This window comes from Homarus americanus, unplaced genomic scaffold, assembly GCF_018991925.1.
Source record: "Homarus americanus isolate GMGI-L3 unplaced genomic scaffold, GMGI_Hamer_2.0 scaffold45562, whole genome shotgun sequence".
Lineage (NCBI taxonomy): Eukaryota > Metazoa > Arthropoda > Malacostraca > Decapoda > Nephropidae > Homarus > Homarus americanus.
Window position 1 is genome coordinate 396723 of NW_024744839.1, and position 19118 is coordinate 415840.

General features: G+C 37.4%; 1 protein-coding gene across 2 annotated transcripts in view; it reads right to left on the reverse strand.

Moving 5' to 3' along the window:
- The window catches only part of LOC121878079 (transcription intermediary factor 1-alpha-like), a 103819-nt gene that overhangs the window by 46457 nt on the left and 38244 nt on the right, over nucleotides 1-19118 (reverse strand). For both annotated transcript variants that reach the window (XM_042384067.1, XM_042384065.1), the window contains exons 3-8: nucleotides 18013-18135; nucleotides 17538-17797; nucleotides 11502-11696; nucleotides 6794-6930; nucleotides 6177-6373; nucleotides 3011-3231 (exon numbers count right to left, since the gene is read on the reverse strand). In XM_042384067.1, coding sequence (XP_042240001.1) covers nucleotides 3011-3231; nucleotides 6177-6373; nucleotides 6794-6930; nucleotides 11502-11696; nucleotides 17538-17797; nucleotides 18013-18135 — 1133 coding nt within the window. The remainder of the gene's footprint in view (nucleotides 1-3010; nucleotides 3232-6176; nucleotides 6374-6793; nucleotides 6931-11501; nucleotides 11697-17537; nucleotides 17798-18012; nucleotides 18136-19118) is intronic.

The window sequence follows — 19118 nt, forward strand, 5'->3', positions numbered from 1 at the left end:
AAAGCTTTCCTTGTGTTGAAGAGACGGAGAAGTTATTAACAGAAAAAAGCACATAATACATAGGAACATTGAAAGTTTAGTTTTCATCAGTGAGTGCAATCTTCTGTACAGTACTAGATTTTTGTTTGATTTCAGTACTGTATCTGTATCTACAAACGTGTACAGTATAACGTCGATTTAAAATTATTGATTTAAAGCGACACCCACAATTAAGACAACCTTATTAATTTAAAGCGAATCTTTCCTATTTTACGCAGTCAAATCTGGCGCAGATTACCCCGGGGGTTAGGTTACAATTTCCAATTTTAAGCTCAAAATAAAAAAATGGGTTGTAAGCGAACCAAACGCTAGCCCGCCAAACGCTCCATCCCTGCCATCCTCTCTGTCTCCAGTTGCTGTGTGGGTATTGGGTATTGTCAGAGTAACACCTGCCTCTCGTGTGTGTCAATTTAGTGTGCTTAAACCTCTCTCATACTCGTTCATAATGCCCAAACACAAGCCAAATCTGTGCTTTGCATGTACTCAAATGTACTAAATAATTACTAAAAATTTTATGTCTAGTGCAAACTAGAGCATATCTATATTCAAATTAATTACTATCTTACAAGAATCCCATCAATGTAAGTTATATTATCCCATGTCAGTTCAGTGACATTTTAAAAGCAAAAAACAAAAACCCACTCTAAAGGACAGATAAATAAATAAATACTTCACTGGACCTCCCGGCGCCAGCTGTCAAACACATCACCCCCCCATCTTCCCAACCAGGGTTTGGTGGCTTTAGGCTTAAACTTTTTATCTTATAAAATATCACAGGCTAAAGTTAGGAAAATATAACTTGCATTGATAGAATCCTTGCAAGACAGCGGATAATTTGAATATAGACATCACATATTTTGCACGAGATAAAAATGTTAGTACAATTTAGTAATGTACAAGTTTTTCAACTGTACTTTTGGGTAGATTTACATAACTTTCTCCATTATTTTTTAATCATATTTACATGCCCACACTGTACTGTCCTCAAATGTATTAAATGATTACAAATTTTGTTTTGTCTAGTGCAAACTACAGCATGTTTATTCTCAAATTAATCACTGTCTTACAAGAATTCCATCAATGTGAAGTTATGTTCTCCCGGTCAATTGAGTGACATTTTATAAGCGAAAACAGATAAGTCACACAGGATTAATGTCCCCGCCGGCTGGTGAATACCTCACCTCACCTCCCCCCACTCCTCCCCCCTGCCTGGCTGTCAACACATCACCTCCCCCTTCCCAGGGGTGAAGGTAGTTTTAGGCTTAAAATTTCTACCTTATAAAATGTCACAGACTAAAGTTAGGAGAATATAATTTGCATTGCTAGAATTCTTGCAAGACAGTGAATAATTTGAATGTAGACATTATACACCTCAAATAAGGGATAAGGGATTGTGGACCTGTATTACATTACAGTAGTGATTTATGAGTTCTAATGTATCTGGGTAAACTCTCAGTCGGGGAGGAAGAGGGCCAGCATAAAGTAATGAAAAACTAAGTTGAGAGGAAAGTGAAAGTGCTTGGTGGGTCAGACTAGAGGCGGGTGATGCACGACGCCAGAAACACCACCCTCTCACATCAGCTGATTGTAAGTAAACAGACCATTTTGCATCCCTTAATTTTAGTTGTGTTGATTTATGAGTGTTTGTTTTAACATACTACAAAAACAATGTTTTGTTTATTCCAGGAGATGGGCTGAGGTGCATCTGGGTAGGCTCTCAGTCTTTTTAGTATTTTGTGTTTCTCTCAAATACCAAGCTAAATTATTCCATTGAAACAACACTTCGATTTAGAGCTAATTCGGTTTAAAGTGACCTCTCTTGGAACGTATCTCATGTTATATCGACGTTCTACTGTACACATTAATAATTGCCTATTTATTTCACATTTATGTACAGTTAAAGACTTGGCAATATCTGGCATCTACTTCTAGGTCATGTATATGATTGGTGTATTTAATAACACTGATTTTCATCACATATTATGTCGGAACCACAAAATAGAAAAAAAATTAAATAAACCCACTTCTTAATATAAAGAAAAATCTGAGAAAATACTATAAATTCCAATCCCTTCACCTAATGATCCTCACGTAATTACATGCCAGATACTGCCAAGTTTCCAGGGAATTTTGTCTGCAACTGTACATGTCTATGTATATAATAAATTGTATTCACCTTTTAGATCAGGTTACAACTATTAAATTTTTTTCCAACTTCCCCTTAACCTTATTTTAGCCTATTAAGTTTTCCCATAGCAGATTTGCCCTACACAGTATTTTCAAGAATATAACTCCATGTTGCACGAGATCCTTTCTTTAAATGTTAAGAAATATACTAACATACTAACATAATTAACATAGGAGAACTGATTAATGGCAGCAAGTCAATCTCAATCTAAAATAAATAAGATTAATTAATGAAATCCCACTTTATTATACTGTTGATGTGTGAATGATATATGAGACTACCTGTGAGATTGAGATTCTCCACATGGCAGAGCCTAACTGGAGTGCAAGAGAAGACTGGATCTTATGTTGCCGAGTCACCAAAATTTTCTCCCTCTGCGGCTTCATGTCTCAGACCTAGTAATTACTTCAAAAGCCAATGAAGTTTATAGGAATAAAATCTCTCTGGTACACCCATTCAAGGACCCCAAATGATAACACATACCGGGGTACTTCTAATCACCAATTCCTTAATCCTTGCTACTTCAGGATTTCCCTTTGGAAGGAAGTGAACCCAGGCCATTCACTTGCCTGATTTCCAAAGTTATATAATATAGTTTCAGGGATCATTTATGACCTAGAAACACTCCTAAGTGAACAGTAAAACCTAAACCACTCAAACAAAGAACCAGAAATTGCATCCCTCTGGACACAACCAGACTCTGACCAATGTGAAATTTCATGGGTGGTCTCAGAGATAAATTTACAAGTCTTTATGGCCCATATACTGTACAAAAATACACACCTATTCTCTCCTATGGGATGAGTTGTAGAAGAGACAGATGAGGACACATCTGAAGATCTTCCTTGAGTTAACTGTGGCATTCTGGCAAAGCTGGTGTGACTGGGGCCAGGGTGGGGCTGACCAGAAGGCTTGGGCTGTATTCTCACAAGGCCTGGTGGGTTTGCAGCACCAGGAGGAGCAGGACCAAAGGTATGGAATTTATGATGCATATTACCCCCACTCTGTAAACATAATATATTGTATTTTTGAATGGTAGATATTGGGAGTCAACTGAAGAGAACTTATTGTTAATTTTATACCGGTGGAACATTTTAGGCTACTATTAACAATCTATAATATAATACTGATTTCTAACAACTTCAATAAGGTGTTGCTTTCATTTCTTCATGTTGTTATGGTAGTTTTTAAGTTTTGGTTACAACTGACAAAATATAAATATAGGTGTACATGCCCTTTTTTTAAAGAGGGCCCACTAATACTCTATAGAAAATTATAGGCCCACAATACAGTACAGTATATATGTTCAATTAAGAAAATTAAAAACTGTCATACCAAGATATCCAATGACCTCTACGCTTAATGTCATGATCTACAAATCATCCATGGAAAAGTAAAGCTGAAATTTAATTTCTCATTTCCCATGACTGGAAAGTTTATCAGATTTTTCCAAAACATTTCCATGGCACATTTTATTTCAGAGGCTTTTCCAGTTTTTCAATGACTGTGGGATCCCTGTTTCTAACATTCTGAATTCTTCATGGAAGCACTAGCCATATCATGGTTGTAATTAAGAGGAAAAATGATTCTTTTTGCAATTAAAGTAAATACTGTACAGCTAGTAACCCATCTTCTGAAATAGTGATTGCCTCTGATGGCCAGCAAGTAGATTGGGTCAGAAATTTCACTCAAAGAAATACCAAAGGTGTGGATCTAAGTAAATAATGCTTATTTTATATAACATTTAAATGGGTTAAGGATTAACAAACTAAATATGTCCAGACTGGGTGATCTATCCTGTACAATATCCACTTATGTACCCATGTTAAAGTGTTTAGTAAGTACAGTACAGTAGTGTGTGGGGTTGAATAATGTTCATCCATCATTTCAGACCTTTATCATTTGTTTGAGAAAAGTGAGATCTAGGGGTGATAGTCACATTTTTTTTACCTAGGAATATATAGCCCTGTATCCCATTAGAAGTTAATTTAAATCAGCAAAATTCTAATATACAGGAAGTCTTTCAAGAGTATAACCACCTGCATACATCAAGAGCTTACTGTACAGTACAGTAATCATTCCTTATAATGGAATTCCTTTTGGAAATTTGATTTAGTAGAACAAATTTGTGCCGGTATTTGCGTTTCCATCTAGATGAGCCTTCTGCTATAATCTAGATAAAGGGAATTTCCGGTAACACCCAACACATTATTGTTTTAGAGCGATCAGTCAGTTTCCTGCCCTGTCTCTCCACACATTGATGTGGTTTCCCAGGTTTTTTTGCATTCTCCCAAGGTGTGTGCATGAACATCTTTGTCACCATGCTAAATTCGGTGAAGAGAAGGGTAAAAGAGTGCATCTCTCAATTTTACAGAAACTAGAAATTTGTATTAGCCCCTGTATCAGTTATTTCGATAATATCCTAATATCCTGTACATATTATTCTATATAATATGTGCAAAATCAAAAGAAGTGCACATTCGGATGGTTTGAAATGTATACGTTGAGTTTCGGGCATCATCGGGCATTTTTGTCAGTTCCGGTGGTTGTCTGGTGGCTGACAACCATCTCTCACTCTCAGTATTTTTACAAGTGGTTTCCAACAGTCTACTTACTGCCTAACCACTCAGTACCCAAGAATGACATATCAATAGTGCAAAGAGCATCTAATATGATTAAAATAACCATTGTAAGTAATAATAGAACTCCCCATAACATGTCACCAGTCAGCTGTGAGATGGCTAGGCATACTGCCATTGTTACATGTTATGGAAAAATAATTTCAATACTTTAATGTGACTTAGAAATATAGAAAATGTAATATAAAGCTATAAAATAAGAACAAAGAAGAGCATAGGTGTGTATGTGTGGGAAGTGAAAGTGCAGTCAACCAAAGATGCATCGACCGCACCCTGGCTCTCGTACTTGCAATTTTACCTGGCAATACTTGGTGATCTGTGGGGCGCTGGTGAAGGGATACCACATGTTATTATTTGTGTCAGATGAGTCTATTAAACAGTGTCTGCCCTCAAATTTACATCAAATTATATTATATAATGCTCACATTGTGAAGAGAATTAGTGCCTTCATCAAACACTCAAGGTTAAATGTGGAACATGTACAGGGTATTCTTGAAATTTGATTGAGAATATTGTGGCAGCCCTGGATGTAGCTGCATTGCCAATTCATTAATATAATTTTCTTCATTATTTAAGAAAATATTCAAACATTTGGAAACTTCTCATGATCTTAAAAAATGAAGACTAGCTTAATATTATAAAAATGCTACCTCTGGGTTGTTTAATATTTATCCTAACAGTGATACAGCCAAAAATAGATCCACCAATCACATTCCCCATTACATTCAGCCTTACTTCATTAAGTATTGCCAGGTAAAATTGCCAGTACTAGAGCAAGGGTGGAGTCGATGCATCTTTGGTTGACTGTACAATATGTGTGTAGGCAGTGAGCTGGTGTAACTATGTCACAACTCACTAGCCAGCCGATACCTCGCTCCTTCCCCGGGGCCCAATGTGACATCACAGCATACACACAGCACAGTGTAGCAGCCACACATACCTGAGTCAGCTGACCAACTGAACTGTGTGGTTCACTCTCAGCATCGCCAATATATTTTTTTTACATAAAATGTGTGCTATTATATTTCATGATGTTCCAGATATCATTTTTATTGTTTATTTAAAACAGTTTTTGTTAATTTTTCACTTAAACAAAATACAGAATAACAAGGGACTGGAACCTATTCCCATTTAAATCTAACTCGGAAAACAAAGTTTCGGAGGACAAAGTGAACTTCATTAACATATCCACTTCACTGCCAGAGGTATAACCAGATTCGAGTTAGCAGAATCCTTCTTGCAGAATTAGCCTGCATGTTGTATTCCATTATATGGAATGATTACTGTATATAACTACAGATTGTCATTACCTGAAGGTGATGCTGTTGCTGCTGGATATGTGAGTGCATGGGTGTGAGTGCTGGAGGCTGTGGAGGCTGCGGGGGCTGTGGGGATGCTGACTGGTCCACAGGAGAGGGCTGAGAAGAACGAGCTTTGTTCTGGACTGCTCCATCAGGTGTTGGGTATATTTTGTTATCCACCAACAGATAGCCTACATCTTTTAATGCTGTAAAAACAAATTGTATGAGAGGACTCTTCTTCTATATGCAGTATAAAGTACACTTTGTATTCTGCATATACAAGTTGAGGACACATCAAGTTACTTGAAGAGGCTTTTTCTACTTGCTGTCTTAGCCCCTTCCCATCACCCAAACCTGTCTTATTCCCACTAATCTTTCTTTATGGTTTCTATAACCTGTACTTGAATTCACACAAAGGTGGAAGGATAAACAGGTATACTAAAAATAATTCAAATAGCAAAGAAGAGTAAGCTAGTAAGCTCACTCTTTACTGGGTGGCACAGCCTATAAACACATACAATTGGTGCATGACACATACATAAACACACACATTTATAGTTTCTACAGTACATAAAAAATATATTTATCATGTAATCAACTAAATAAAAAAGTTTAAATTTGCTCACCTTTCCCTAGTCCCCGAGACTCACTGGATATTCTTAGAGATATGTCATCCCCTGAGTTAAGTTTGGCCTTAAAGCGGTCAAATAAACTTCTATCAGGAGAATCTTTGTCTACTTTTAATACCTGCTCCATCAGCAACCTGAAAAAAAAAATTACTTTAACCCCTTCACTATAGGGACGCCATCTTTAATATTTTATTGGGCTAACGACCGACAAATTTATTCAGCAAAGAGGGGGTCCATACACAAATGGTTATATTCCTTTTTTCTTTTCTATTAGTGCTTTTCCCCAACACAGGAGCTGTTGGGTGCACAGTCAACTGACCTCAGGTACTCAGTGACAACTAGTAATCACTGAGAAACATAACTTATTAAAGTTATGTAGGACTGTCTGTGTTGGGTGAATATTGGGTGTATGGTGAACATATGAGTCACGGTGGACTCGTATGTGTACAGCTGGGGAAGGTTCCAAGTGCTACACTCTCCAACAAATGTGAACCCCCATCAGTGTGAGACCAGTATATAAATCGCAAACCACCTGGTAGAGTCCATCTTCCGGTAACAGTGGGTACGGGGCTGGGTGGAAGGAGGTGGTGGGGGTGTGTGCAGCATACATTTGTCATGTTACTGATTTCTGATGGTTAATTATAGATGAAAGGTAGGAGGAGTTATTATGACTCGGAGATATGTGTTTACATATTGTAAAATTTTGAAGTTTTCCATGCAGTGGTGACGTTAACAATGTCAGTAGCCAATCACAATGCAGCAGAGGTGTTGTCAGGATCACAGAAGTATTAAAGCTTATTATCAGCTCTGACTCTATACAAAAAGTTAGATTTTTCTAGCTTATGCTCTTAACTCATGTTAGGTCCCTTCCACCTTCATCTATCTTTAATATACAGAAACAATACTTGGCAATATTCTTCTCCACAAAACTCGGTGACTCTGTGACCACCCCTAACCGTCAACCTCCCAGTCCCCTCCCCCTTACACATCTTATGGATGATATTATCCAATGATTTCTAATGATTTCCAAAATATAAGCCAGTAAATATACAAATAGTATAATCTAACACCAAATATGAAGCCCAACTCTTCCTTTTAAAGGCAACCTATGAAAACTGAATCACTGTGCTGGTAGGTGGACATGGAACTCAAATCAAGCAACAATAACAATTCATAGTCAGGGATGTGATTGGGTCTTGAAAAAAAAATAAAAAATAAAATAAAAATAAAAATAAAAAAATAATAAAAATAAAAATTAATAAAAAAATTTAAGCTGGGGGTTCCGGGGAAGCACCTAACAGGGAAATTTTTACCACATTTAACCTAATTTCTCACATTGTTACTCATTTTGTGAGTGCCTAATAGTTAAAATACACAGTACCCAAAACCAAACATGTATGTTTATTGCAACAATAGTTTTCATGCATATTGTTTTAATAAGTCTTTTACAAATTTTAGTTGTTACTAAACTTGAATTTGTTTAATATTTTTAATTGTGCACCATTATTGAGAGAATATAAACTAAAAGGTAAGCTTTATTTGCACTGTATGGTGTGAAAATTAAAAATTTAATACTTACCAAAGGGATTTACCTCTAATGCACCAGCAACTGGGGTTTCAATAATATATACAAACAAAATATTTAGTTTTCTTTCCCATGTAATAGTCACTCATTGGTCTGTTTAGTCTTAGTTTTAACTGCATCAGATAGTTTTTTCAGGGAGAGTAAATACTTCTGTTCTCGTTGCTGGAAGGCCTCTCTGCTCTTCCTTGATTTTTGAGCCATTTCCTCACACTGTTTTCTTTGATTCTAACTGTGTCTTTAACAAAAATTTCCTTTATTTTCTTCCTGTTGCAACCTCTTCTGCTTTAGCATGCTTCTATACCTACCGCTGGAGAGTTTTATGTTCCTATTATAGGGTCCCCCTCCTGGGGAACACACACATGCCCTACAGCCCTGACATCCTGGAGGTCACACACATGCCCTACAGCCCTGACCTCTTGGGGGACACACACACACATGCCCTACAGCCCTGACCTCCTGGGACACACACACACACCCTACTGAATTGCCTATACAACTATAAAATATGGCATGGATAGTAAAATAAATTGTGATCATCAGAAAGTGTAAAACAGTTATAGAAACTTAGTTATACTGTATTGAAAAATGCTTAGCCCTTCCCCCGCCACCGTGGATCAAGTGGATAAGGTGGGGGAACATATTATAATGCTTCTAATAGTGGTGTTATATGAAGTCATTGATCTTTTGGTCAATGAAATACTTAAGAATCGAAGAATGAAATGTAAAACAAGCAATACTCAGCCAATGAGAAATAGAGTAGTATATGTCGTAATGTATGAACATGTAGTGTGCAGCCACTATACTGGCTCATCGTCCTCGCGCGGCAGACCCATTGACCCTAAAGGGTCAATTATTTTTATTTATTGTCAAACATTTCTCTCATCATGGTCACCCCCCCCCCCCCCAATTTTCCTCAACGGATCTATGCGATTCGAGGGGTTGCCTAAAACGATGGGGGAAATCGGAAGAGAAAGGAAAAAATAAAGATAAATCACATCCTTGGTAGTGTGCCCAGATTTTAAAATATCCCAATTTTTTTTTTTTTTTTGCTATTCCTTAAAATAAAAATGGAATTACATTGTTTTTAGATTTTATTATATCATACTAAATGCATTTCAAAGCCTTGAAGGGTGTTTTCAAGGCAGTACTTCCAGTTATCTGGAAGGCTAATAAGAAGGCTTGGGTGACATTGTCCCTTTTTGAAGACTGGTACCTTGATCATTTTGTGCCTAAAGTGGAATGGTATTGCATTTCAAAGTCAATGCCTTTTAAAATTATCTTGGTTCTTGACAATGCACCTGGCCATCCAGCAGTTTTGGATATGTTCATCCAAACATTAAGGCTGTGTACCTACTCCAAACACAACATCTGTTTAAAACCGATGAACCAGGGAGTTATTGCTTCATTTGAATCATATTACCCAAGAAGAACATTTGCTCCAGCTATCAGGGCAATAGAACGAAAAGAGGGTAGGACTTTAAAGGAATTTTGGGAGTCCTACACCATCTTGGATGCTGTGAAAAACATTGCAGAGTCATATGCTGAGGTAAAAGAAACCAACATGAATGGTGTTTGGAAAAAACTCTGCCCACAGTTTATCCACAATTTCAGGGGCTTTGAAGATGATGTTGGGGAAGTGACACAAGAGCGATAGACCTTAGAAACCAACTCCAGCTTGATATTCATGAGGATGATGTCACAGAGTTGCTTGAGTCTCCTGCCAAAGAATTAGGCAATGAACACCTGATTGTCAGAGGATGTAGAGGAAGCTGAAACTCCACAGCCAAAGCGATTTGTTACAAAAGAAATGGCTGAAGGTTTCAGGCTCATTGAAAAAGGATTGTTTACATCTGAACTGCAATATCCCAACATAGCAAGATTCACCAAGGTTCATAGAGGTATTACTGAATGTTTACGATGCTACAGATATTTATGAGGAAAAGAAGAAAGATTCAGTTCAACCATCCCTTGAAATTTTTTTTAAGAAAATCGAAAGGCAGCCAAAACCAGTCCCATCAACCTCTACAGCATCTACAGAACCAGTCCCACCAACCTCTACAGCATCTACAGTACCAGTCCCATCAACCTCTACAGCATCTACAGAACCAGTCCCACCAACCTCTACAGCATCTACAGAACCAGTCCCACCAACCTCTACAGCATCTACAGAACCAGTCCCACCAACCTCTACAGCATCTACAGAACCAGTCCCACCAACCTCTCCAGCATTTACAGAACCAGTCCTACCATCCTCTACAGCATCTACAGAACCAGTCCCACTAACCTCTCCAGCATCTACAGAACAACTCCCAGTAACCCCAGAACCAGTTTATTCTACCTCACCATCTTCAGCTTCGTCCCAATAAAGCCTCTGTCACTCCTACAAATGCCCATCTCTACATGCAAGCCAGCCCCATGTTTTAATGTAAGAAGCCTCTGTCACTCCTACAAATGCCCATCTCTACATGCAAGCCAGCCCCATGTTTTAATGTAAGTGTTAAACTTTAATTTTTACTTTTCTTTACTGTACTTTATCATTCAATTTCTTGTTGTCTCTTAACTTAAGTGATTCGAGATGTATAAAAGGACTTGGGATATGATATAGTGTACATAGGGTATGTGTTGACTTACGGACGTCCCCAGGAGCGGAACCCGTTCATAACCCGGGGAACCCCTGTATATATATAATACATATCTATAAAATAAGAAAAATGAAGAGCATGGGTGTGTATGTACAGGGCTGCTGGTGGACAAAATGAGAATTTTTGCGGAATGGGGCCACGGGAAAAAGTTCAGATACCTGGAAAATTTGGAGAGTTAAGATTCATTCAGAAAAAAAGAAATTGCACTGTAAATCCATGGGTTTAACATAAAGTTAATTAAACCATCTCTGACTGATACTGCCCAATACTGTATTCCTTTGCAGAACTACACAGCTTCTACTATACAACAATACCTACAGTACAACTCTGAACTCTCACAAGCTCTTGTACATTTAATGGTCATAAATATTAGCAATCTTTTTCACACCCAACTCCCTCATTCATATATTCTGAAACATTTTAGGACATAAATTAGATTTCAAATTTGACCTACATCAAAGTACAGTACAGTACTCACTTTTTAGAATAGAGAAGAGCCATATCTGAAGATGTATTGAGAACTGCCTCCACCACGGTGATACAGTGGTCAGCCTGTGAGCCAAGGTGGAGTAGCACCTCATTCTTCTTATCCAGTTGTTCCTGTTTACTGTTACACACTTCACGTAATAAGTCAAACAGGGTGTTCCCACGCTGTCTAATAATTTCAATGAACCTGAAAATTGACAATACCATTTAGGAGAAATATTTACTTCATAAACTAAAAACGGAAAATTGATGAAAAGAGAGGAAAGGTGAAATAAGAGGCTCTTAAGATGACCTCCAAATTGGGTAATCTTTAGGTTACTTAAGCTTACAAATAACTCGGATTAATATTCCAAAACAAGAAGGAAAAGCCCAGGTCAGAATGGGAAGCAAAAATGTTAAGGAAAGTAAGCTTCAGTCTCCAGGGAGGTCTTATTCTCACTTTAAAGACCCACAGTTGAAAATCTTTCTTAGAGGAAGTCCAGAAATGGATTTCCTCCACCAACAACAAACCTGTATGTCGCTTTCCTGCTACACTAAGTAGGACACACAGAATTTGTTCTTTTGTGTCACTATTACAATACAGTAGCATCTTTTAAAACATCTGATAATTTTCATAGTTCTACTTTATTATGTACTGTAAGAATAAATAGTCCTGTTATGTATACAGCAATATAATATTGTCATAAAATATCTGTTAGAAAAGTACTGATAATGGCCGACCATCTTTAACCCTTGGCCGGCAGCCAAACTATATACGTATAGAGGGTCCGGAATGTGCTGAAAAATTGCGGTGAGACTATACTGTATATAGACGCTTCTCCAAAATTCATCTCCTGTATTTCCCAGCTGAGACTATATATAGTCGGATATGTATGTGTGTCCTAGAGCCTCAGAAATCCCTAACTAGCAACTCAAGGGTAGCGATGGCTTGCCTGATTGCTGGCGCCAGCCGCCTAAAGCTCCAATCACTCGAACAGTCTGTTCCCAGCTTTCATATGGTACAGAGCACTCTCTTTGGTCTCATCTGTGGAGCTGAATTTCCATTCTTTGTTTTGATATTTTGAAGAGAGCTAAGTTTTGTCAGATATAATTTGCAATTATAGTGAAACCTCGCTTTACGCGGTCAATTGAACCCACGGAGGCCCGCGTAAAGCGGGAAACTTTTAAAGTGAACAACAGAACATATGGGATTAATTGAAATAGAGACTGGGCCGACCCCCAAACTCCACTTTTTCAGACACAATACCTACGATGTAGTAAAAATTACTTCTTAATTTTATGATGGTATGCACACACAATTAATAATTAAGAGAAATATCAATAATATTAGGTTATTTAACACTTACATTAGTAGAAAAGATGGCTGGGCACACGGGGATGGGGGATTGGTTCCGAGGCAGAGGGCAGATTATTGGCCCTCACCTGTATCACTTGTATCAATTGTATCACTATCCACCACAGAGGCTTGCAGGGCCTCTTTGTCAAACCCCTCGAAGTTCATATAAGTCCATATCCTCACTATAATTATCACTATCACTGACTTGGGCCGGCTGTGGTGGGTGGCGGGTGAAAAACTCGGTAATGTTTTGATGACTGGGCGACCTTGTGCGCACACTGCCCGCGCCGCTCTCCGCGTAAAAGAGTACATGCACCGCGTAAAGTGAGCATTCCGGGTCTGGCAGGGTACCACGTAAATGTGGAAACGCGTAAAAAAAAAAGCGTAAAGCGGGGTAATACTGTACTGTATTTTTTTTGTCTGTTCGGCATTTCACCATTCTTTTACATTTTATTTTCTTTGCCTGTACTGTATATAGAAATTATAGCCATAATTATGTTCCGTAGGAGGAACATTCCTGATGATGAAATACAGTATATTCTAGAGTCTAGACCACGATTTTGATGATGAATTCATGGATGATATTAGTGATGATGTAAAATCAGATAGTGGTGATGTTGACACTGATGGTGGTGATGAATCACAACTTGAGATTATTACAGAGGAACCAGATGATATTCTGTCAGGTGCAGAAGTTGATGGTCAAGATGACAGCGCTCCAGTTGGATGGTTGAGCAATTCTCCAGTTAGTAGAGAACGATTTCCATTTACTGGAAACACGGGAATCAAAGTAGTTTTGCAAGATCCTCAGAACCCAATAGAGATTTTTCTGTCTTTTGTAGACAGAGATATAATAGAACATATAGTGAGAGAGACAAACAAATATACTGCCAAGGTCTGTGAAGAAAAGAGAAGGAGCGCAAGGGTATTACAAAGTGCCTGTGCAACAAGAAGCTATTTTTCAGGCTGATAGAAATGAGTTTGCATAACTGCCATGTAATCTACGAGAGAAATAGAGGCCAGAAAAACCTCCTTGACTTCAAGTTGCTCTTGATTGAACAGATTGTGTCTGCATATAGCAAAGATGTTTATTGGATAAAGAAACCCACAAGCTCAGTGACTCTTGGGCCATGCCCTACAAGACTGAGTGGAAGACATTTCCCAATAGAGACAGAGTCAGCTGAAGGTGGTAGTACAAAGAAGGTTCAAAGGAGATGTACTTACTGTGCAATGCAAAAGAAAGTGAGGAGAAGTATCTACAGCTGTGATGCTTGTCAAGTTGGACTGTGTATTACTCCATGTTTTACCACACATCAGAGAGCCTTCCAACGTAGGAGAGTGACAGCAGTGAATGAATAAATGCCATAAGAAGCAACAGTAAGGCAACAATATAGTAAGGGAGGATGGGAGGGACACCACATCCAGGCCATAAATCCTGGACACAGCTTTGGCTGTGGGTGTGAGTGACTCCACGTACCTTACTTATACGAATATAAATACCGTAATAGCTACTTACAAAATTCACATTTTAATATTAAAAGCATCTTTGCTATGTTCATGAAATGTAGCAACTGTTCCATATTGCGGTAGAGTCTATATATAGATGGTGTTAAAATTTCACAAAATGCGGTGTAACTTTATTTATGTTCCACTCCAGTGGTCGGCGGCATCTATATAATGACGATTTTTAAATTCGGCGCTTCTTCAGTCACTGCTGCCGCTGGCTAAGGGTTAATACACTATAGAGTTAGAAGTAACTTTCCAAAGACTACTAATTTTATTTACAGCAGAACGTTGATTTAAAGCGATTCAATTAAGATTACAGTGGTCCCTCGGTTAACGAATACAATTCGTTCCAGAAGGTCGTTCGTTAACTGAAAATTTCGTGAACCGAATCCATTGTTTCAATGGAATATTGGGTAATTGGTTCCAGCTCACCGAAAAGTACATACAAAGTAAAAAAAAAAAAAATGCAGTAAAGTACACTTACTTTGAAGTGTGTATGTAGAAGGTTCCTGGTTGATGATGATGATGGGAATTAGAAGTGGGGGTGGAGGAGAAGGGAGAAGAGAAGGAAGTGGGGATGGAGGAGAAATTGCCTTTCTTTGGACTCATGCTTGATGCAGTAATTTCACCAATAAAATTTTAAGTTCACTAGGTGTAATTCAAGATTATTTTATTTAAATCAACACTGCACTGTGCTATATATTATCAATAAGTTAACGAAAGTTCAGAATGACCAATAATTTCAATGAAAAATGCAAAAATATTCAAGACACCAACAAAATAGGTGCTCTCTCGATTGTAAACAAAGCCAGACTGAGCTTTGTAACCGACTCACGCATCTGATGTGTGCACAACTAACTAGTTCCCTGTACTGCATATACAGTATTATCAATATATTAAATAAATGTTAAAATTACTAATAATTTTAATAGAAAACATGCATAAATATTATAATGCACAACTTTATTGATATTTACTCCACTGGAAACGAATATAAACATAGAACACATTACTGAATTGGCTGAGTACCCCCTCAGCTGACCAGTTGATGTTCAAAACAAAATGTGATTTTCGTAAGGATTTTGTTAATCAAATTTTTGTTCGTTAATCGAATTTAAGATTCTTATGGAAGTTAATTCGTTAACCGAAATTTCGTTAACCGAGGAACCACTGTATTGATTTAAAGCGATACCCATAATTAAGGACAATGTTTTAATTTAAAGTGAATCTTTCCTATTTTGCGTGAGTCAATCTGGGGCATCATATTTTAAAATTCACGCCTAATGTTTCTCTGGGCATGTTACGCTGTCCTAAGGGCAGAGCTGTACTGTACATGTACTCAAAATAATGTACTAAATAATTACTAAAATTTTTGTCTTGTGCAAACTACTGTATAGCATGATTATATTCAAATTAATCACTATCTAATAAGAATTCCAGCAATGTAAATTATATTCTCCCCGGTCACTTCTGTGACATTTTATAAACAAAAAACATAAACTCAATCTAAAGGACATAAATAAACAAATAAATACTTCACTAGACCTTCTGCGCCAATTGTCAAACATGTCACTGTCACCTCCCCTTCCTCTCCCTCTCCCCCTCCCAACCAGGGTTTAGGGGTTATACAGTAGGCTTACAGTTTTTATCTTATATAATATCACAGACTAAAGTTAGGAGAATATAATTTGCATTGCTAGAATCCTTGCAAGACAGCAAATAATTTGAATATAAACGTCATATATTTTGCACAAGAGATAAAATTTCTTAGCCCTTTAATATAATTACAGTAAAACCTCGATTAACCAACTTTCGGATTAACCGCCGATCCCATACCCCCTAATTTATTTATTTATTTATTTATTTTTTTTTTTTTTATGGGGATTAGCCCACTCGGGCACAGGTCACTTACCCACATCAGGGCCTGGGGGGCGATAATGTAATAATAATGATAATAATGATAATAATAATAATAATAATAATAATAATAATAATAATAATAATAATAATAAAGAACCATAAAGAAATGCAAAATGAAAAAATATCAACAGTGAGAAACAATATACCTGTATGTATGTTGTGTTGTCACTAGTAAGATAAATAATTGAGACCCTGCAATTGTGTGTAAATGAGGCAAAGTCAGATCAGCAACCTGGGACTTGGTCACAATTTTCGTGATGACATATGTTCCTTGACTATTCCGTTTTTTATTCACGGTTTCTGTGCTGGTTCATATTTATTTACTAAAGTGATTAATGGTTTAAAGCAAATTCTATTGAAATGTGAATGGCAAATGAACAAAATGAATAGAGGGACTTAAATGAGGTAGGTTAGGGATAGGTACTTTGAAAATATATGTGTTATTTCCGTAGACTTTATTCGTTATTAACCGACCTTTTGGATTATCCGTCGGCCCCTTCCTCCCATATATGGGCGGTTAATCGAAGTTTTACTGTAGTTAGAACTAAAATTTGTATGTCTAATGCGAACTATAGCATGTTTATATTCAAACTAATCACTATCTTATAAGAATTCCAGCAATGTTAATTATATTCTCCCAGGTCAGTTTAGTGACATTTTATAAGAGAAAAACTTAAAGTCACTCTTAAGGACAGATAAATAAATTAGCACTTGACCTTGGCATCAACTGTCAAAGATATCACCTCACCTCCCTCCCTCTCTTAATTTTAGCTGTGTTGATTTATGAGTGTTTGTTTTAACATAATACTACAAAAAACAATGTTTTGTTTATTCTAGATGGGCTAAAGTGCATCTGGGTAGACTCTCAGTCGTTTTAGTATATTGTGTTTCTCTCAAGTACCAAACTAAATTATTCCATTGAAACAACACTTCGATTTAGTGCGAATTCGGTTTAAAGCGACCTCTCCTCTCGTTATATCGACGTTCTACTGTACTTGCCAATTTAACAAACATTTCAGGTGTCTATGAAAACTATTCCTGTGATCAGTTCACAAGTGAAGAATAATAATGCAAAGCACCACGTGAAAGACCACTGATTAGCCTCGTTTCAAAACAGAAAAATTCAAACATAAAATAACGTAAATTTTGACATAATTAAGAATATCTTGACTTACTGTAAGATACTATCCAGAACTGACTGAACTATGAACATAAAGTGAACAAACTGAAATACCAAAAATAAGTGATTGCGGCAACACTACTTACGTTTCGACTAGTCTATTAATATCAGCTTGCACTGACTCTTGTTTGTTCAGAATCTGTTGTCTTCGCTCCGCTACCAACTCCTTAGCATTTTCTATATAGCCTCTCTTTTTCCGGATATCCATGAGGAATTGTCTCAAACGATCTCTGGTGAGACCCGCCATCTCCTCCGAAAACTTGTACTTGTGCTCCCGGTGCTCAATGAGCTGACAATCTCTACACGTCAGTTGATCACACGTCTGACAGTAGAGGTTTAACTTTTCCTGTAAAACATGAAAGTACTGCATTATAAATTGAGCTTATTAATGTTTTTGTTATTTTTCCACACACACACACACACTACTGAAGTAATCAGTAGGAAACAAATTTATAAAGATCCGTGTGCTTTTATAACTACTACAGCATTCACACCTTCATGGAGTACAGCATGAGACAGGTTAATCATCCGGTCAAGTCAATACCATGATCAGCCAATTACCTTAGTGTGTACATTACAGAGGAGCGACTTCTTGACCTGATTCTTCGCTGACGGTGAATCTGAGTCCACCTCCCCCTTAGCCTTAATGATGTGATCTTTGGTAACCTTCACTCTCTTATGGGCCTGCAAATATGGAAAAAAATGCCAATTAAAAGACAGATGCCAAATTACATTAAAATATTTCCTCTGACAAATTCCGAAGCACTGGAAAGCAGATGCCATTTCACTACCGTACAGGATTTTATACAGTATTAACCTTTTCAATCAGTCACTCAGTCAGTTTGGTCAATTTAAAAATTACTAGCCAGCAACCAACTTTCACAAGTCTTAGCATTTCAAATAAAATATTATGTACATTATTAATTAATCAATTCAATGTTTGGTTCTTGAAGACAAATTTAATCAGAAGATGACATTCCACAGAAACAGACCCAAGCTGCACCACCTCAACTGCAACAATAAACTCACTATTTCCTCACACACCTGTGAGAAATAAACCTCCTAGATTTCAGAATATGGATCTCCATAAAAAGAGACTTGATTTTATCTACCAAATACCCACCTGCACCACTCCTTGTATTTCACTGGAGACTTAGCCACTGGAAAATCTGACCAAGAGTGAAGTGAGACAGCCCTACAAAGTTAGAAGAAAGTACCCTGCATCTTGTCTAACTGTTATTCTAAATTTGCAATATAATCCAGTCATCCAGACACCCAAGACAAAAAATCTTCTTTACTTTTAACATCTCTCAGTCCAACCTACCACCCATCAACACAACCCTAGCTCTTCTGGTCACACTCAGACCCACTCCCCCAATGAGCTGTTGGTACAGTACTGTATATGTCCCAAAGTAACAAAAAATTGATCAGCCTCCAGAATTGGTAAGATAGTGTGTTACAGTCCAACTACATCACTCATCACTAGAAATTCTATGGTACTATATATGAGGTCAAACAGAAACAGACAAAATTTCTATCTGTTCAACAACAAATGTACAGTACAGTACATAGAACCTAAGTGGCCTAGGTATTTGGGAAACAGCAGAATATTGTACACCATAATATCTGCAAACTGTCAAGCAAACAGAACTGTAGTTTGAACCACC